This window comes from Tetranychus urticae, chromosome 1 (genome assembly GCF_039701765.1).
Source record: "Tetranychus urticae isolate SD_2017Ah chromosome 1, NJAU_TeUrti_SD_1.0, whole genome shotgun sequence".
Taxonomy (NCBI): Eukaryota; Metazoa; Arthropoda; class Arachnida; order Trombidiformes; family Tetranychidae; genus Tetranychus; species Tetranychus urticae.
Window position 1 is genome coordinate 16,237,347 of NC_142958.1, and position 20,376 is coordinate 16,257,722.

A 20,376-nucleotide genomic window follows, 5' to 3' on the forward strand; every position below is an offset into this window, starting at 1 on the left:
TTAATCATAATTTAGAGTAAAGTGAAGCCTTTTTTTGGTTCAACTCCCAGTTTTGCCTTGGAGTTGAACATTTTCATCATTTTTCCTTCAACTTATCGTGATCAGTTACAATCTTTTACATTATCATCATTAAATTAAATTAATTTATTTAACCCATTCAATTGCTGTCATCAAAGTTGTATAGTCAACTGTTTATTTATTCATCAAGTTTCTCTTTCTATTTTCTGGTTTTCCTGGTTTTTTCTGGTTAATTTATTTTTGTCATCTTTACATCTGTTCAAAGAGTAAGGTAAAAGAGACAGCATTCAAAAAGGCAGAGTTTCAGGCTATACTGGATGACTTTGACTCTTTTACATTGGAAAAATTTTTAATCTTGACTTTTTTCTCAGAACTTTTTAGTTTTTTTTGCTCCAATTTTGTATTATTAATTTTAATAATTTACTTATTGTCGCCCTCCAATGAGTATTTAACTTTTTGAATGCTGACTCTTCTACATTACTCTTTTTATTTGTTTCTCTTTTCTTTTCTGGTTCACTCCATCATTTACCCTTTACTTTTCATCATTTTTGTCTGTTACCTTTTTGTATTCATTTTGATTTGCGTGTAAAATGCTTTTTATTGCCAGTTGCTATTACAAGCATTATTATTTCATTTGGTTTGACAAGATTTTATTTGTAAAGTTAGTCTTTTATTTTATACTTTTACTTAATGGTTTGACGCGAGTTGATCTGTTAACCACTATTTTATTGCTCTTATTAACTTTTATCGTATTTCAGGGTAAAAATGGTGAAAGACGGATGATTCAGTTTTAAATACGATTTCCACAAATCGATCTTTTATTGCAGTTAATCAATGAATTTCGCAATCAAATTTTACGATAAAATTAAGAGAAATTTAGATTTAACTCGAAGACTGATTGCTTAGAACTTTATTTAAACAAAATTGTTGAATTGTTTTACAGAAAATTTAGCAAAGTATGATTTGGATAGATTGTAAGATATTGCAATTGGAATGGACCAAAGCTTTGTGAAATTGGATATGATTTAACTCATTTATTGCAAGATATCAAACGATGAAATGAAAACTCTGATGAACCTCGATATTAAGTTCAGGTGTACCTGACAATCACATTTATTTGAAAAATGAAAAACAAAACAGATAAACTCAAGACTCTTCACCATCAGATCTACAGATTGTACATTGTAGATCATCAAATTTAGGGCTTTTACTTAAGTGGTCCAATTTAAGTCATGTTCATGAATTTGTCAGTCTAATTGAAGGAATTATCTGAAAAATCCTCAAAGAAGTTAATTTAGAAAAGTGTTTTCGACTGAACCAATAAAAGAGAGCGAACTTGTACTGAAAATTCTTGGTTAGATTTGGTATAAAAAATCGGTTCCTTGTCTCGAAAGGCAACTTTCATCAAATTGTGATTGAACTTTCCTTATTGTTTCTTATGATACAATATTTATCCATTTTCCATGAGAGAACCTCTTCTGGTCACCTGGGTGATTGATATGCTTTAAAATGAGAGAAAATATATTTTAGAGAAAAAACAAGCTCAAAGATAATAAATGTCTAACCCTTTAGCATTTCTCTAATAAAAACTTTTTTTTGTTTCCAATGAATTGGTTATAACTCTTTTCAACTTTTCGGTTACTGATCACGATAAAGTTCCATGAAGTATCCAAGCAAAGTTATTTTGTTGATTGATCTTATGTTTTATCCAATTTACTTATTGATACTCAAACCGTACTTGTTTCTTCACACAGCATCCAATGGAATTATTCAATTCCTTTCTTTAAAATTTATTTGATTTCCTTTTGGAAGTTCTCTAGACTTGTCAGTAGTAACTCGACAGCTTGAAGAGACAAATTTGAGCTAAATTTGTCCGCGTTGTAATTACAATCAAGTTAAAGGGTCAAAATAGCAAAAGCAATCCAGAGGCAGATAGAATAGTTAAAGCATAGATAGTCAAAGCTCAAATGGTTAAGCTGATTGAAAGGATAGAGTACAGAAATATAGACTTTCGTTATAGAATTGTATACTTGATCGGTATTTTGATACACGAGATGAGTGCGCATCTCGAATCAGCTAAATTTTATATTAAGATACCATAATGGGTGAATGATTATTTTAAGACTTACCATTCTCGAGTCGCAATCTTAAAACCATTCATCGAAAATCAGATTTGAACCGTTCTATTTTGCTTTTGTCCTTCTCTGTTTCGTCTTGCGACACTCTAAATAAAACTGAATTTTAATGAAAAAAGTCAAAGATTACTTGATAATTACAATAAAATAATGAACTTAAAGTAAAAATAAAGATATTGTTACATTGCAATAGGCGCCATCTCTTGCCTTTTTGGTTTATTCAATTTCAGGTTCACTAAGAATGACTAACATCACCTCAATGTAATAATGTGAGGATTTAATGATACAATACTATCCGGTTTCCATAAAAGTACAATACCGTACAATACAGTTCTATACAATATCAATGGTGGCACAGACAGTAAAAATTTTCGGACTCGCAACGTCAATGAGACATATTTTTATGCCTCTAAAAACCCACAAAATTCCAACTATTAACTCGAAATCAAATTATAACTATAACTATTTCTGTCTAAAGAGAAGATGATGTCATATCATCATGTCATGATAAATGAGATTATTGTTAATCATTATTAATAGTTAGCATGACTTACGCTTTAGTTTAGTACTGAGTCGATAAGTTAACGAAATAAATCATTAGACCGAATTTATAGTAAAAAACAAAAACATTGGCATATCAAATGGAATATTATTTATTCATGGGCTATATTGGTCTTTTACAAGGTCATTCTTGGTTATTTTAGCGATTATTTTTACCTAAGACTATCTGAACAGCATCACCCACAGTGTCGTCCTCGTCCGCAAATGAAGTGGATGCTAAAATTGAGAGAATAAGAATTATGAAAATTAATTCAACAATATGGGAATTCATTTTGATTTGATTGGTTGAAACTGGTAGAAAATAACTGATTCAGTTAACACGAGTTTTAATATGATGAGTAAAAACTAAATTTCTGAGTATTTATAGTATTTCTGTAAAAATGAACAAATAAAAAGTAATTTACAATGTTTTTATTTTTTATTTACTATTTTTCTCATTGTTTACTGAATTCAAAGGTGATTCACGAGATTAAAAGAGTATTAAATGACTTTTCTAAAGTCAAACGTGACTTCAAGGTCAATTAATCAGCATAATTAGCTCTGTACACGGAAAAAACAATTGTTGCCAGCACAATTTTTTCGCAAGCTGATAATCTCATGATCAAACACAGTCCTGTAAAAGGTTAAATGGTGTTTGAAGACAACGTAAATGTCATGTAAATGTCAATATAAACATTATTAAACAAACTTTTGAGCCAATTAACATGTAAATTCAGTTGAATAAAATATTTAATTTTGAGGTGACTTATGCGTTATCATGATATGAATTGAGGATTCACTGACAATTTTTATTTAATAATTTGTGACGGTTGATGGAGATGGCAACAGTCGAGAGCAAAAAGAAAAATGAAAGAGGAAAAGAAAGGGGATTCAGCATTATGAAAAAAGTGTTTTTTGTTTATTCAAGTTTAATTTTAATCGTGCTTATTCGTTACAAATTAGACATCTGCGTAACATATCCGGAATAGAAATGGAAATGAACTTTGAATGCTTCTCTAGCAAAAACGATAAGTCAGGCGAAAGGTCCGTAAAGTCTATTTTCCGAGCAAAGCCACTTACTCTGGTTAAGCTTAGGACTGGTGGCAGCTGCTTTAACTTAGTTTATAAATTTTAATTTTAAACAATTAACTTGATTTGAAGACAAATTCAATTAAATTTACTTTAAAACAGAAGCAGTTTAAGCACCATAATCAGAAAAATTGGTTTGTTTTGATTTAAATTTAATGGTCGATGAGTGTATAAATGCTTGATCGATTTTTTCGATAATTTTTCATACTAAATTCATCAATTCTTTCCGTTGGTTTAATCATCTTTACAGAATGTCCAGAATTGCTAGATTCACTCGATTTTTCTGATTATCGTGCTTAAACGCTTCTGTTTTAAACTAAATTGAATTGAATTTGACTTTAAATCAAGTTGATTGTTTAAAATTAAAATTTATAAACTAAAGTAAAGCAGCTGCCACCAGTACTAAGCTGAACCAGAGTAAGTGGCTTTGCTCGGAAAATAGACTTTATGGACCTTTCGCCTGATTTACCGCAAAAACTACTTAAGATAGAGATTTTTATTACCATAATGATTTATCATGCTTTTAGCGCTCGATAAGAGTGTTAATTCCGCCTCGATCTGCTTTGATTATTTTATATTTAATGTTTCTAATCAAATTGTTGAAAAAAATGATCGAATGTACGCAATTCATCTTCGATCCTACGAATAAGATGTAACTTGTTTCTAGGCAACCAACCATCTGAGTACACTTTGCATTTCAAATTTGCCCAAAAATCCTCAATTGGCCTTAATTATGGGCAATTAGGCGGATTTTTGTCTTTTACATAGGCGATACTAGCGCCCTCTAGTGTATCGAGTGATTTTTGAGCGTAGTTACAAATTGCAAGGTCAGGTCAAAAGAGTGTTTGAGTGTTTATATTCCTTTTTGATCCACGGTATCAATCAAGCAATTTTGATAAGCCTTCTTTAGAATATAAATCAGCATTGAGAGCACCGATTGTCAGTTTTGCAGTTGAGCACGGTTTGCAGTAACCCTCAGTACCAATCGCAATCCAAACCATCAAATTTTGAGCATCGGCGAAATTGCACATCTTGAGGGACATTTTCAATGCTTTTAAAAGCAAATTAATCAGAACCATAAAAGTTGAACCCTTCAAGGTCAAAATAACTCTCGTCATCGAGTATCAATTGCTTATTTCCTATGGTTTCTCTCAATCGACGAAGTCGATTATTTTGCCGTTGAGCCTGTTCAGGGGTAACTTTAGGAAATTTTTTTCTAGCCCGAACATTTATTCCAAGTCTCTCGATGTAAGATTTTCATCAACCCCAATTTTCCTTCCAACAGCAGCATAACCATAAAAAACTTTATTTTTAACCATTCGAATTATAGTTCGAGTTGAATTATCGAATTTTGAGCGCACTAATCCACTTCCAGGCGCACGCACTAGAGATTTTCGATCATAAGGGTGATCGATCTTTACGATCCGTCTTTTCTCTAAGTCGATCGATCTCTTAAACTAGCGATAAATATCGATATGAAATTTTTCGATATTTAAACTTCTTTTCGCTATTTTTTACACAAAAAACACTTTAAAAGACAATTTTAATCAAAATAAACTTCTGCCATCGAGCAGAGGATGTGTCAATATGATTCATCTCCTTTAAAATTGATCACTATCAATTTTTTTCCTCCGATTATCGATCTTTTCGATTGATCAATCATATCGGAACATCTCTATTACGCACAGTTCCTCCAAGAATGAGTTTGGCATATTCACGATATGCTGTTGAAGGAATACCAGCACTAATGAATCGAGCGACTACCGCTTTTCGATCACTTTTATCTTCAGAGTTTCGCAAAAATTTTAAAAACTTCATGTTGCTTTAATTTGCTCATGTTGAAAACTATTGGTGCTATCATTCTAATTTCAATTCTGGTTTCATACACGCAAATATACCGTCTGTCCATACTGAGAATTTTGACCTGATCGGATTACTAGTTTCCGAGAAAATCAAATTCAAAGTCCATTCCATTTCTATTCCGGATATGTTATCATGAAAAAGTCTAGTTTTTCCAATAGTTTATCAGTTGCAGATTCAAGTTTAAGGAAAGGGGTTTAGTGATTTTTAATACATTTCATCATTTCAATGAAGGTTGATTTCCTGGTGAGTTTTTCAGTATTCTGGTAAACCTATTAAATAAAATGGCACATTGGCGGGTTAATTTTTCACATAATTTAATCATAGTAGATTCAAATTTTTTAGTAATTCAAATAACTGCCATTTAGTGTCCAAAATTACGGCTTTTGATAATTGAGATATTTCAGGACTTGGTTTTGCTGAGCACCTAGAACTAGTCAATTAATGGAAGATGTTTTGAAAAACAAGAATATCAATTACAGTGAAGGGTCCGATAAGGTTGTAAAAATTGAATGGCTCCCTCTTTTGATTAAACCTTTGCTTCAAGTGCTTCAAACCTTTGCCATAGGTTCTAGTTTTGATGACTAATAAATTAGACAAATTTAATGAGTTAAGGTTCTAACCAGTAGAGGGAGACTATCAAAATTTTCACAACTTTATGGGATTCTCCACTGTATCGAGTTCTTCGAAGTGCTATTCAAGTAGGTTTGGATGAAGGAAACAAAATTACGATAGTTGAATATTTTCAGTTCTTTAGAGAAGTTGCTCTAGAAGCATTGAGTGAATTTGACTAAATTATCGATGGTGCAGGCCTACATCTAGAAATTGATGAATCGCATGAACTACAATCTTTACTGACCAGTGGTAAGTTTATAATAATCTTGAACAAATTAGCTATTTCCACAGAAGTGTTAATCACAGTATTAATTTTATCAATCCTCTCGATCAAAATGTTCATACTCAGACTGTTGAAAGATTATTGAAAAGTCCTAAGAAAATTGTACTGAAGAAGCTAATGGACCGAAAAAGTCGGAATACATGGTTTAGTATTTGTTCAGGAGGAGACATTTCCACAGAAAAAGTGTTGGAAATAGATTTTAAACAATGCTTGAATTTGTTGCTAAGCAATACAGAAGTCAGCTCTTCGTCTTCAAAAATAGTTAATAAAAAATTTAACCTGTCAATTGTTTTCAGGTTTTAAAATCTCGGCCAAAGTTTGAAAATGGAATTATTCTCTGGTAAAAGTCACATTAATCAACTTGAAATCGGATTGCTAACCTTCACTTAACTAAACTGAACAAACTTTTAGATTTTTATCTATTAATACAATAGCAAATGGATCTTTTGTATCGCCTATACGACAGGTCCCAGATATATACTCGGACGGAACCGTTAATGACTGAGCAGAACAAGCCAAATAAGGTTCAGTGTCATTAAGCCCATAGACAGTGGATTGAGCATTGTGATTGAATCATATCCTGTAGTTGCTAATCGACCTGTAAAAGTCAAAAAAAGATATTAAGACGAAATAGATTCAATAGTAAGCTCATTTTCAACTCTTACCTTTTCCATATTCAACATACTCATTGATTGTATCATAATCATATTGATCTTTTAATATGCTCCTTGGGACATTGTCTAATTTGTAGTTAAGTGAAAAAGCACACAAAGGACTTACCAAATTTTTACCGACACCTTTCAAGTCAGCAATAACTTCCATACGATGCTCTTCAATCAATTGCCTCGGTCCAATCCCAGAAAGCATCAATATTTTTGGACTGTTAATCGGACCAGCCGACAATATTACTTCTCTATGAGTAGCGACAAAATGATTTAAACCATGGCGATTAAATTCAACCCCAATCGCTCGCTTGCCATCAAATATAACTCGATTAACTCGAGAAAAAGTTAGAATTTTCAAGTTTGGTCGATGCATAGCTGGCTCTAAATAAGTTTTAGATGCTGAAAATCGAGTTCCATTAAAATGAGTGAATTGTGGTCGCGCATTAATCACATTAGACACAGCATTCGGATCACCATAGGGTAAACCCAATTCTGCAGCAGCAGTTCTAATTGATTTAGTAACAATGTTTTCAAATGGATCCAAATTTACAGGAAGGTATCCATTAGTCCCATAATCTCCTAGCGAGATAAAAAGTAAATTGTTAATTAAAGGTACATACTGTGTTTCGAAAAAAAATACTTACGATTAGTGTCATACAAATTAGCATCTCTCTTTTGTTCTACTTTGATGAAATATGGAAAATTTTTCTCCCAACGCCATTCACGTAACCCTAGTGTGCTCCAAGAATTGTATTCATCTGGATTACCTCTTAAGTAAATCATAGAATCAAACATAGTAGTTCCTCCCAGGCCTTTTCCGAATAAATCGGCATTTCTAAATAATCAAAACATTATTATTGGTGCTCTTGCTAGGGACATTTGCTACAAGTTCTCAAAACTCAAAAGCGTAACCCAAATTTAAACATCAAATCGTAAAAACTGTCCAGAATTTTTGTTTAACTGTACTTACTCGATCATGCATACTGAAACAAGATTTCTCCAGTTGAACCGTTTTGAAATTCCATGAGTAAACCGACCCTTGAAAGATGTTTGACAAAGCTGGAATCTCACTTAAACTAGGAGTTGGTCCACCGGCTTCGAGCAGCAAAACCTTTTTGTTTGGGTCCTCTGATAAGCGATTAGCCAGCACACATCCCGCAGCTGAAGCCCCAACTAGTCAATGAGCGTTCAAGTAATTAGAATTGATAGTGAAAAACTTTGCCAAATAGCCAAGAAAAATGAATAACTTTTAAGTCATTTGAAAACTAAACATGAAAAGGTTTAAATAGACACCGTTAGATGGCTTAACTAGTTGACTAATCAAATGATCAGTTTGATTGAAAGTTGAATTGAAATGCTGTTGACATATAAAATGATTTTAATTTCACCAAGCAATCTCAATAAATAGATGAATTAACAGATAACCATGTAATACTTATTGACCAAAAACAAATGTCAACTTGACAATCAACAAGTCAAATATGTCAAATGACTTACAAATAAATTGCTCAAGAAACTATCAACTTTATGATTGTTATTAAAGTAATGATGAGAAAAGGTAGCAACAAAAACAAGACTCTTTTGGGCCAATTATGTTTAGTTTCCTAGAAAAGAAGAAACAAAAAATTGATATTTAAACAAGAAACTGGCGAAGTTCAAGAATGACAAGAAACCGATCAAACAAACGAACACCAAATTTGGTTAAAAGATTGACCGTGGGTGACAATTAGTCAAACAAGTACAACCCGAGAAAATAAATATTTGATTGAATGGTAATAATCAATAATAAAGATTTAACCTGAACCAAAAGATTTATTGGCATTTTAACCAAAAAATGAAATGGGAATGAAAAAAGTCCGCAAGCGAGCAACAATGAGAAACATTTCAACGTTAAAGTGAAACTGAATAGTTGACTAGCATGATGAGGAAGACCAAGTAAAACCAGGTAAACTGAACAAACAAAGGTAAGAACAGTTTAAAAATAAAAAAATGAGTGAGAAGAAGAAGAAGAAGAAGAAAGATGAAGATGAAGATGATGGTGTTAGTGTGAAAGTAAAAAAGCCAACACACAAAAAATGGGATGAAAATGGATGAAGATGATAATGACGTTTAATGGTGAACAATCCAATTGATTTGACGTCTTATTGTCAAGTTTGCAATATTTTGCCAACTTTCCCTCGTCTCATTACCTACTTCATTATCATCTTGCTCTTCTTGCTAGTTTAGTCATCATCAACTTGATCATCATCATCATTGCCATCATTTACTTCATCATTTGCTTCATCAATAAATCAGGTTAAATCTTGTATTTATATACTTGTTAAGTTCAATTCTTTTTCATTCAATCAATTGTTTATCCATTTTCTTTTATCCTCTTTTCTGTTCATCTTTCAATCACCAACCAATTCAATTAACAGACATGATCATTAAATCATCCAAACATTCAACTGATTAACCAAAGGTAAACATTAAAAGTAAAACCCAGAAAAGCACAAGAAAAAATAAAAATCAATAAACTCTCATCCTTTTCAACCAGATTTTTATCCTTACATCTCTCTGGGTGTTGAACAAGAAACTGGAGTGAAACTCAATTTGGGTCAAAATTAAAGTCAACTGTTGACCATGTAAATGATGATTATGATAGTCTTGATGGGGATAAATTGTATCAACCTGAAATTATCAATTTAGACCAGAAAAAGTGTGAAAAATCGTAAACCTCATGCTTTGTCCATTCGCTTTTCAATCTCACTTTTCCACTTCAAATAACATCTCTTCCTTTTCTTGCCTCCTTCAACTTTATCTTCATCTTCTTCTTCTTCTTGTGTTCTCTTCCTTTTCTTCTCATTCTTCTTATTCTGTCAAATTGCATTCAGGTCAATAGTTGTTACCGAAGGAACCAAATAAACCTTACCATCAATTGAAATTGGTTATTTTGGGCAAACATGTTTAAACGGGAAAACGTTGAAAACTGTAAAGTCAAATAGTGAATGGTAAAAGTTAACATGAAACTAACGAAATGCGAAAAATTCAAACTATTTCAACTTATCTGGATTCTTGCAAGTCTGTATTCAATTGTTTATCAACCATGAATAACATGAGCCTCAAAATATCAATTCAGATTGACTTAATTTCATAACATTTGATTTCGATGACAACTTTAAATCGCCATCAAAACAGAAAATTGAGTTTGAAAGTTGCAATTTTCATTCACAATTAAAACTCGATTGTTCAATTTGTTTCAATTTTCACCATTATCCAATTACTTCGAGAGGTTGAATCATCCAATTCGATAAGAATCTTAAAAGATTGAGTTCTAATGTAATTATAACAATCAATTTGAGACTTTTTCATTCATTTTAGTTGCTCAAAAGGGTTAGAGTTGAAACTCGATCGGCTTACAGTTAATATTATAATCTTATACATTTTTTGTCATTTCATGATCATTCCTCTGTTTCAATTGTTTCTTTCAACATCTCAGATTGTCAAACCGCAGCTTATGATGAATTCAATTGTCCAGTCAATAAAATGATAAATTCAGACAAAAGGTTGGTCTAAAAGAAAGAAAAGAGAGAATCGATTGTGGCGACTTTCTTGGTTCTTTGGCCGTACTAACCTATTCCTTGAACATGCTCATACTCGTTGTTTTGGCTTCAGGAGTTGCGAGCCCAAATTGAGCTCATCTTTATTGACTTCACCATTAACCAAACAATTACCATCAACTAAATTGTCTAGTAAGTTTAATTACATTTCCTCTTGATATCCATGTAAACTCTCATTCACAATTTAGCCCCAAAATTAACCCAAAAATCTAACCCAAAATGAACCAAAACATGACTACGAATTTCCCTTGAACATTCGATCTGAAATCACCTGAATTAACATCAGTTACCGTCAAAGTGTGATTAAAATGATTGAAAACGTCAATTTGCGTCGTCCGTTCCTTGATTGTTGACCAAGTGATTAGTGATTTGTGCCTTTTACTATTAGGATAACGGTGAATCTCAGGAGATACAACTCGATGTAGTGATTTTCATATCTCCTAGTGACCATTACTTTTGGACGTTACTCGACAGTACTTGTGTTGTTGCCGCATTAATTTGAAGATCTGTTAGCTGACAAAGATGTAATTACTATTGTGAATGATCATTGATTAGTTGTCATTTTTAAAAAAAGGCCTTGTTAAGGTTAATATCGGTTAATAACGTTAATATTGACTAGAAACTGTTAATCTTTGAATTTGCTTGTGTTGGAGAAAATGTTTCCTCAAGGAAAACCATTTCTACTCGAAATGTTAGCAAACCAAGTAATGAGATGGACTTAAATAATTTTTGAAGTGATTGTAATCATATTGATGAGGAAACACTAAGTTGAAAAGATGATTAGTTGATTACTAGACAATTTAATCTTACTTGATTGAGTAAAAGGAACTAAGAAAATCAAAAGTCCATTTGTACGTAAATCATTTAGAGCAAGATGAACCCAAAAAAGGACACCAACACTTGAATCTAATCACAGTTTAATCAAACCTCTTTCCGATTGATTCCTCCTTCATTTAAAGCCTCGACTTTACCTTTAATATCCAGCCCAAAAATGAGAGGTGATGATGAGAAAAAGAGAGAAAGAGAGAGAGAAGAAGAAAAAAATGAAGACAAAAAAAGCAGCAATGAAAACGAGACTTTGACTGTTATCAAGGTAAACCAAGAAGGAGAAAGATGATGATAATGATGGGAGAAAGAGACGTTTTCACGTTAATTGTAGATTGTTGAGTTTTCCAATTTTTTTTAATTCGTGGTCAAACACAATTTAAAAACAGTCTTAACAAGTAAATTAATTTATTTCAATCACCAAACCATATGATTAGATATCAATAGTTTTTACTCGAGGAAAAAATACATTGACTAGATTGCCATCTATTAGTTGAAATAATAGATGAACATTTTCAATCTAAATTAGTCCAATCACTTTTCTTTACCCTTTATCCTTTGAGCTTCAGTTGTTTTTAAATCGGTTTAAATACAAAGTTTATTTTGCCCTTTCCCTTCATTCTCTTTCTTTTATTTAATTTAATTTAATTTTTTCAGTTCTTCTTCCATCATTAATTCTTATACATCGAACTTTTTTTGTTCTTTCACCTTTTCCCTCAGTTTTTCCCAATTGATTTTTGTGTATCGCCTTACTGGATAAAGACACCATCAAGTTACAAGAGAAGCCAAAATGTTGACAAATTTAATGAACACTATAAATTATGTATATTATGAAGTGTGGCAAGAAAAAGGTGACCCTCGAGTAGACTCGTACCCCTTGCTCCATGGTGGACCCTGGAAAGTGTTGACCATTGTTGGTTTATACATCTTCTTTGCCAAATACTGGGGACCCAAAATGATGAAAAACTCGGCTGCATGGGAATGTCGTAAAGCCATGATTATCCACAACTCGGTGTTAATTGTGCTCAATTTAATAGGTTTCGTCTTTGGCCTTGTGGTAACCTCATTTGGAGCCGAAGCTTGGTCCTGTAAATCTCTGGATACCAGTGACGTTTCCCTAAAAACCCGTTTAACCATTGCTTTGGGTTACCTTTATTTTATAACCAAATTTATGGACTTTCTCGACACTCTTTTCTTTGTGCTTCGCAAGAAAAATTCCCACATTTCTGGACTCCACGTTTTCCATCATGCCATTATGCCTCTCACTGCATGGGCCGGTTGTAAATTCTTCCCCGGCGGTAACTCAGCCATGACTCCATTGGTAAACTCGTTTGTACATGCAGTCATGTACACCTATTACCTTTGTGCTGCTCTCGATATACCCAAGGAAAAGTATATTCATCTTAAACGCCATATAACCGAAGTTCAATTGATACAATTTACCCTGGTTCTATCACATTCCCTTTACTCCTTGTTAAATCCATCCTGTGAATGGCCCCGAGCCATGGCAATTGCTGAAGGTGCTGAAGCCATTACCTTTCTTAAAATGTTTTCCGACTTTTATATCCATACCTATTTAACCAAAAAGGTTAAAGACAAATCATCCTAGGTTAATCAAATTGCCACCCTAATCTTTCAACCTTTTTTTTCAATCCTTTCCCTTTTTGCTACTCTCTTGTTAAAAATTTTTTGTATTCCATGTCACACTTGTTTGCTTGTTAATTTGGTAATAGATTAACTGAAAAAGAGAAAAAATTAAATTGACTAAATTAATTGAAACTTGAACACTGAAATTAAAAGTGTCTCTCTTCTTCCTTTGTGATATGTACTTTATTTTGGGTTAACCGTTGTATTTACAAATTAAATGACTGGATAAGCAGGTTTACAGAAGGGCAATGGAACTGACCAATGACCATCCGAGTTACAGGTAAGTATTGTTGACCCTTGAAGACGATAATCAGGTTTACATACAATTGAAATGGTTTCACCAATATTGTAATGAAATTTGGTTGGTATTAAATAGCCATTTGTTGGTTCACCAGGAAATTCACATGAAGCTTTACCTGGTTTAAAAGATGAAAGTTGAAAATAGCAAATAATGGTAAAAATTGATCAATAATGGAGAGATAAAAATGATTAATATAATAATAATTTGATGGAGAAGAAGAAAATAAAAAGAATACAAAAAAATATAAAAAAAACATGAAGAAATGAGAATAGAAACTCTTTTCTTTTGCTCTTCAAGTCCGATTCACCGATTAACCCTATTTGTCTTGGCTTAACAATAGTCTTCTTTTGAACCAGAAAAATAGCTTTTATTGATGATAAGATGATTACATGACTTTACTCCTTTTTCATCTCAATATTAACCATCTTTGATAAGTCAATATGTTACCTTGATGATGATGATGAAAAATGATCAATTTAAACAATTGCCAGAAATGATGGCAAAAAATAGTAAACAGATAACAATGAAAGCTGTAAACCGAAAACTTGATTAACCAGTATTTTTGGGTACTTCGGTGACAATTGAATAAAAATGGTTTAATTGTTTTAACCATTTGTGAGAAAGTGATTGACCATTGTATCAATCATGATCACTGTCCATCCAAGCGTCATTCAAAATGACCCTGATTGTGTGATTATTGAAATTGAGATGATGGATCAAGATAAAATGAAAGGAAACATTTTGTTCACTTTCAGATTATCAAATTGAGGACATCAGTAAATGATGAAAATCAAGTCAAAAATGGTTCATCTTTCTTTACTTTTACTTTCATCAATAAGATTAATCAGTTTACCTGAAACCTTTAACCCTGCAAACATTCATATTTTTAATGTTTCATTTTGTATTCTCTTAACTTGAATGATAATTTAATTTTTGATAATTTTAAGCCTTTCAGTTTTTGTAACAAAATGTAAAAAGCAATTTAAAGAGCAACAAAGAGTAAAGAGTTTCAATTTGCTTCAAGCCTCACTTTGGGTTCAGGCAAAAAGTAACGGTAATTAGTTGCTAACAATAAAGGTAAATATTGGGTTCAAGGTATTGACCAAGAGAAATGCTTACAAATGGGCGTTGGTTTGGACCAAGTTCCGTTTTCAAGGCAAATTGATAGACCATCACCAATCATGATGTAACCTGAATTACAAAAGTATTGAACATAATCACCGGTTCGATAATGGCCAATATCCAGTAATCGTCCATTCGATGGTGTCGATGGAATTGGACAAGTATTTTCTAAGAAAGAAAAGAACAGAGAAAAGTTTCAATTAGAATTTCATTTTTCCAAATTTATCGAAAATTCAATTCCAAAAGTAGAATAAATTGCAGCGCGAAAATTTAAAAAAGTCAAGTTCGAATTTTCTCTTTTTTTTGTTTTTCGGTCATTTCTCATTCCATTTCGATTAATATTTCCAATTCAAAGTCCACTTTTCGAATTCAAAGAAAACTTAATTTCAAAAGTAGACTTTGGAATGAATTAAAGGGCGAGATGGAAATGCACAAAGTCGAGTTCGATTTTTCTCATTTTTTTGCTTTTTCGATCACTTTTCAATCGTTTTTGATGATCGTTGCGATTCGACTTGAAATGTTTTCTTTTCACTTTTTCCATTGCTCCAAAAAGGCAAAGTGAATGCTTGAAAAAGATGTTCAGTAAATAATTAAAATGTTGTTATCCTGATTCAGCCAATATTTGAATGATGATTTAGCGATGATTGATGTTAACAAATGTTAACAACAATTGAGAAGTGAAAGAAGAAAATTTATCGATTAACTTGTAAACTGAACAAAGCTGACCTTAATTCAGGTGAATCCAATTTAAATGTGGCCTTGACCAGTAAGCAAAATGAATCTATCCGGTTCCAAAGCACACTTTACATGTTACCTTATTCAGTATCATGTATTTATAATAACAGTTTTCATTATCTCGGTTGCTCCAGATGATGAAAAGTAACAAATTGAAAAAAAGTGAAATGACAAAAAGGAAAGAAAAAAGAAAATTTATTTTTCTTTCAATTCTTCATCCTCATCACACTCACCATCCTCATCATGTTTCACATGAAGAAAAGCATCCAAATTTTCCTTTACATTTGGACGTTTCCCTATGAGAGACACAAAAAAAGATCTTATTCCTGACCTTAGATTCCCAATGATTGACCGTTAACATTAGCCATTCCAAGCACAGTAAAAGTATCTTATCAAGATTGTGCCGATTGGAAAGTTGAAAGTTACCTTAGAGCGCAAACAAAACGGCATGATGAGACTAGCCTAAAGGTTCCAATTGCGTAAAGATATGGACATTCAATGTTTACTTTGAAGAAGCTGACAAATCAAAATTGGTACAAAATGATGGAAAACTTTGTTCTTTAATTGTTGAACAAAAATGGTCTAATGGCCAGAATGGCCTAATGGAGAGGAAAACTTTTCTGCTGCGAAAAGGCGCAACATTTTGTGACTTAATTGAATCTAAAACTTGTTGCATCTGATAACGTTACAATTATCAGGTCAAATCAAAGTGTCAACAAGGTAAAGTTGCAACTGCAATGTTTGCTGGGCAGCGAGTTAAGCTTGAAGCAAACAAAGAGCCAAATGAAAATTCAAAGGAAAACGGCTGTAAAATGAAGAAAAAGTTCAACTGATTTCGATCAATCGAATGGAAAGTTAAAGGTACAATTAAAAAAACATTGAAATCTAGTTTAACGTCCATTGAAGAGTCGAGAATAAAAAAAGTTTAAAACGTCATTGTCTTCAAGCTTTACAGTTCTTCATCTTGATGATCTTATCTAATCAACTGAACAGTCAACATGGGTCAAGAATGTGAAATGAATTTTAAATTAGCTTTGAATCAGTTGTAATCAACTGAGAGAAAAAGGCGTTTAGAGAAAAGAATAGTTTCTGCAAAATTCGATTCACATGATGTTTCAATTGATATGAAAGAATTAAAATTTTCGAAAACTGATTAAAAGTTTCATTATCCCGTCATTACTTTCCTGTAAAAGTTCCGGAAAAAATTGCTAATCAAAAGTCTGAAAAAAGCGCATTTCGTTGGAAAATTTTGATCAACTTTTTCTCATTCGCTCATCAACGTCAGAATGATCTGATTAATCTCGTTTGAGCAAAGCAAAAGGTTCAATGTCTAACATGGAAATTCATTTTTCAATTTTTCTTCTTTTTTCCTTGAATCTCAATCAACAGGTAAGCTATTAGATTTTGAGAGAAAAACAAAATTTCCTTTTAAGAGCTTATTTTTTTCATTTCATTCGGCGATTCGCGTCATTGTTGATTTTTAGTGTTAAACAGTTGAATGGTTTTCATTAGTTTATCTGTGAATTGGATAAAGACTCGAGTAAATGTTTCAAGCATTTCATTTGATTTTCATTGGCTGTCCATTGACAAGGCTCAGGAAAAGAGCGTCATTTTCATTGGTAATGGAGATGAATTGTAATGAACTTATCTGAACAATTGACAAGAAACAATGAACGTTGCAACATGAAAGACTGGAAACATTATCAGTTATTCTGTTCGAGTTTTGACCATTCATTTCATTCTGACAAAATGAACAGCTTTTCCATTTTACTCTCATTTAACATCACTTTTGTTAAGCTACTTTGAGCATCTTTAATCATCATCATTGGAACAACATGAAAGATTAAAAGATTTAATGACAGTTTTGATGATCGCTTTTGATGGACAAAAGCTAAATGTCCAACGATTCAAAACTGGCAACAATTTAATCATGAAATGACAACTTGAATAACAAATGAGAATGAAATTTGTTTTCCAATTTCTGCTTAAAATACATGACAAGAACATGAATAATGATATTTCAATGAAAAGTTGATTCTTTACGCGCTTTTCATGTGAACCTTTTAAGACATTTGAATTAACAAGTTTAACAAATTAATGGGAAAATGAATTTGAATTATAAATTGTTGTCTAATGTTTTGTGGTTTAAAATTCAATTTCAAATTGAAAATGAAATTTGCTTTTTTCCCTCTTCTCTCATCTTGTTGTTTCTTGAGTAGACTTTACTCTGTAATCATTTCACGAGGAAATGAACAACAATAAAGAAACTGATGAAAACTAAGATTTACCGGAAATTGTAGTCCAACTTTTAAGGTGAAAAGAAAAAGAAGAAAACATCCGAACAGAATAGTGAAACGGAAATGGAACTGAAGACTGAAACTTGATCATGCCATGATAACACAACGATACCAATTGGATAACAATGTGAGAATGAAAATTTGCTTCTGTTTGGTGAAACTCTTTTTTTCGGGCGAAAAAATAATTTCCCTTTTCTCAACTGATTCAACCGATAACTTGATTGAAAAGTTGAACTTGAATTTGAAACAAACTGCTCTAAAACTCCGTACATTACCAGTTGGAAATGAAACAATAAGTCATTACTTCGAGAGATTAATCTCTTAATTTTAGAATCAATTTGATGATTTCGAACACAGGAAATTCTTTTCAAGTTTTAGCTTCAGAACTTTGCTGCATTTTTTCAACCAGAATCTTCTCTTGTTTCAATCCCATTGTTCAGTGATCGAAGAAATATCTTTTTGTCAGTTTTCTATCGTTAGAAAAACATAAAATCTTTTCACGAACAGTTAACCCAAGACTTTACATGTTAGCTTTAGAATCTGGTTAATCTTTTCAACCAGAAAACTAGTCACTTGTCACCTAATCAACTTCAACCAGTCAACTTGTCAGTCTTGTCATGAGAAGAAGCGACGAGCAAAGTTATATTTTAATCGTCGAAACTTCATATTCAATGTGAAAGCTCTTCAAGCCCAAGTTTAGTCAATGTAAAGTGACTGCATTTTGCTCATTTTTCACCTTTAATGGAGCAACAACGAAGTGAGTCTTGAATTGCCTGAAATCGATACTTTCTTTCGAATCTAAGTTTTTTGAGGTTTTAATGAGATGATGAGATTATGCGATAACGGTAATTGAAATTATCCAACTTTTGAAACTTTGTAGCTTAATCAACATTATAATATCATTATTTGAATTAGATCAATCATTCATTGGAAAATCATCATTTCAAGTGTTGAAATTTTTCCACTCATTATTGATGGTAAACACTGGTTGATATTGATTTGTTGGAAAAGTGCAATTGCTGTTGATCATGTTTTTGTTTTCACCTTTTCTCGACTCAACTGACTGGCTGATGAAACAAGACTCATGCATCTATTGAAAAAGAAACAATGAAAAGTTTTTTTTATTGATTGATTTACCTTCACATTGAGGAATCTCATTGCTCCAAGTATTGTTTTTGAAACACGAAATGGATGATAAACCATTCAATCTGTACCCATTGGGACAAGAAAAGTAAACTCGAGATCCAAAGGTTCGATTGTAGGTTGACATTTTCAGGTAAGGATCTTCAGTTGATAAAGGTGGACATTCAATTGCTGTTGAAAGAAGAAGAGAAAAATTTTCAAATTAAATGTAAATGGTTGACAAGCAACAATTGTAAAAGTATTTTAATTTTACAATCCTTCTTTTATTGTCAACAATAACCAAGCTAAAAATATTCAATTTATCCAAATAATTGGCTGCTAATAAAACTTTGAGATTCACAGCAACAAAACAAACTAATAAAAATGAAATTGATTCCATTAATTGTTGTTCCGAAAACAATTGTTCACCTAATTGAGCAGAAAACAACAATAAAATTCCTTTTCCCATCCATTATCAGCTCAATTGAGCATTCAATTTAAGTTTAATTTAGTAAAGTTTATTTTCAATTTGAAAGCAAAAAATTGCTCAATTTGCAAGTTGAACCTTTAAATGGTAAAAAACTGACAAACTCAAGTTTACTGTAATTACCTTGGCAATTGGGTAAAGGATGAGACCAATAACCGTTTGGAGTGCAAACGATATCATCAAATCCAACCAGAAAATAGCCTTCGACACACGAGAATCGAGCTTGACTGTGCATCTTCCTTCCATCGACAATCATTATCCTATTTGGATCACTTGAATCGATTGGTGGACATTCAATGTCTAAAGAGTAAGAAAAGATTGTTTTGTGAATAGAAAAAGTCTTAAGTCAAACAATAAAGAGTTTCATATCAAGGTTGGTCAACATTATCCACTTGCCATTCATTATGCAAATTGAAAACCGTGCAGTTTCAACCTTCTCAGTTGACCACTTATTAATAGTATTAACTCTCATTTCTTGCTTCTTCTTGTGACAAAAAAAGGTGCCAAAAAACAAACCGTCTCTAGGTCATTAGGCCAAATACTTAACAAGCAATCATCAAATGGTTTACCGTTTTATTTTCAACTATTTTTTCTTCAACTGCAAACTTATTGCTATTTATTGATTGGTAAAACCTATTTTTGTTCAAATTTCTCAATAAATCGTAATTAAATGTAAAACTTGTTATATTGGACTCGGTTGTTGGTCAGAGTTGGTCAAAAATTGATGGTAAAATTGTTATACTTTTAGTTTAATATTTTCAGGATTGAATATTGAGTTTGTAGATCAGTTAAAAAAATAAGTTTCAAGTTGATTGAAGAGATCGAAAGTGGTTAAGACAATTTAAAAGGTTAACAATATAATTAGATGGGATTGTGCGACTTATTGATGTTCATTTGCGAGTTGCGAGTTTTCATGTTTTCAACATTTGAACATCTCTTTTCGATTGGGATGAAGATTGGTGAAAGATGATTAAATTGGTATTTGAATTGTGTTATTAAGTTAATATTGAGCTTTATCGAGTTACTGCTATTGTTG

General features: G+C 32.1%; 3 protein-coding genes and 2 long non-coding RNA genes across 5 annotated transcripts in view; 1 reads left to right on the top strand and 4 right to left on the bottom strand.

The window, feature by feature from the left end:
- Positions 1-907: 907 nt before the first annotated feature.
- LOC149094666 (uncharacterized) lies at positions 908-3,927 on the bottom strand. The gene is made up of 3 exons (XR_016198157.1): positions 2,148-3,927; positions 1,584-1,994; positions 908-1,520 (listed from the first exon to the last, which is right to left on the bottom strand). It is a non-coding gene; the product is annotated as an uncharacterized LOC149094666 (long non-coding RNA).
- A 3,053-nt stretch (positions 3,928-6,980) lies between these two features.
- Positions 6,981-8,399, bottom strand: LOC149094667 (glucose dehydrogenase [FAD, quinone]-like). Its single transcript, XM_089266747.1, has 4 exons — positions 8,176-8,399; positions 7,850-8,040; positions 7,206-7,784; positions 6,981-7,138 (listed from the first exon to the last, which is right to left on the bottom strand). The coding sequence occupies exons 1-4, from the start codon at positions 8,181-8,183 to the stop codon at positions 7,035-7,037; spliced, it is 882 nt and encodes a 293-aa protein (XP_089122873.1). The 5' UTR covers positions 8,184-8,399; the 3' UTR covers positions 6,981-7,034.
- A 2,100-nt stretch (positions 8,400-10,499) lies between these two features.
- On the bottom strand, positions 10,500-12,099 carry LOC149094668 (uncharacterized). The gene is made up of 2 exons (XR_016198166.1): positions 11,615-12,099; positions 10,500-11,310 (listed from the first exon to the last, which is right to left on the bottom strand). It is a non-coding gene; the product is annotated as an uncharacterized LOC149094668 (long non-coding RNA).
- Positions 12,100-12,257: 158 nt separating this feature from the next.
- Positions 12,258-13,414, top strand: LOC107359173 (very long chain fatty acid elongase 7). Its single transcript, XM_015925645.3, has one exon. It carries the CDS (start codon positions 12,420-12,422, stop codon positions 13,236-13,238), a length of 819 nt encoding a protein of 272 aa, XP_015781131.1. The 5' UTR covers positions 12,258-12,419; the 3' UTR covers positions 13,239-13,414.
- Positions 12,929-20,376, bottom strand: part of LOC107359172 (locomotion-related protein Hikaru genki) — a 36,539-nt gene continuing 29,091 nt past the window's right edge. Inside the window, exons 7-10 of the mRNA XM_015925644.3 lie at positions 19,464-19,640; positions 18,869-19,045; positions 14,697-14,867; positions 12,929-13,692 (exon numbers count right to left, since the gene is read on the bottom strand). Of these exons, the coding sequence (XP_015781130.2) occupies positions 13,490-13,692; positions 14,697-14,867; positions 18,869-19,045; positions 19,464-19,640 (728 nt within the window). The 3' untranslated portion in view covers positions 12,929-13,489. The remainder of the gene's footprint in view (positions 13,693-14,696; positions 14,868-18,868; positions 19,046-19,463; positions 19,641-20,376) is intronic.

Bases quoted from the DNA above. Each gene is read 5' to 3' on its own strand.
- LOC107359173 (XM_015925645.3), top strand. From the start codon at position 12,420: ATGTTGACAAATTTAATGAACACTATAAATTATGTATATTATGAAGTG.
- LOC149094667 (XM_089266747.1), bottom strand. The intron at 7,785-7,849 runs GTAAGTATTTTT...TTATCTCGCTAG, and splicing joins TAATTTGTATGACACTAATC to GAGATTATGGGACTAATGGA. The intron at 7,139-7,205 runs GTAAGAGTTGAA...TGACTTTTACAG, and splicing joins GTATGTTGAATATGGAAAAG to GTCGATTAGCAACTACAGGA.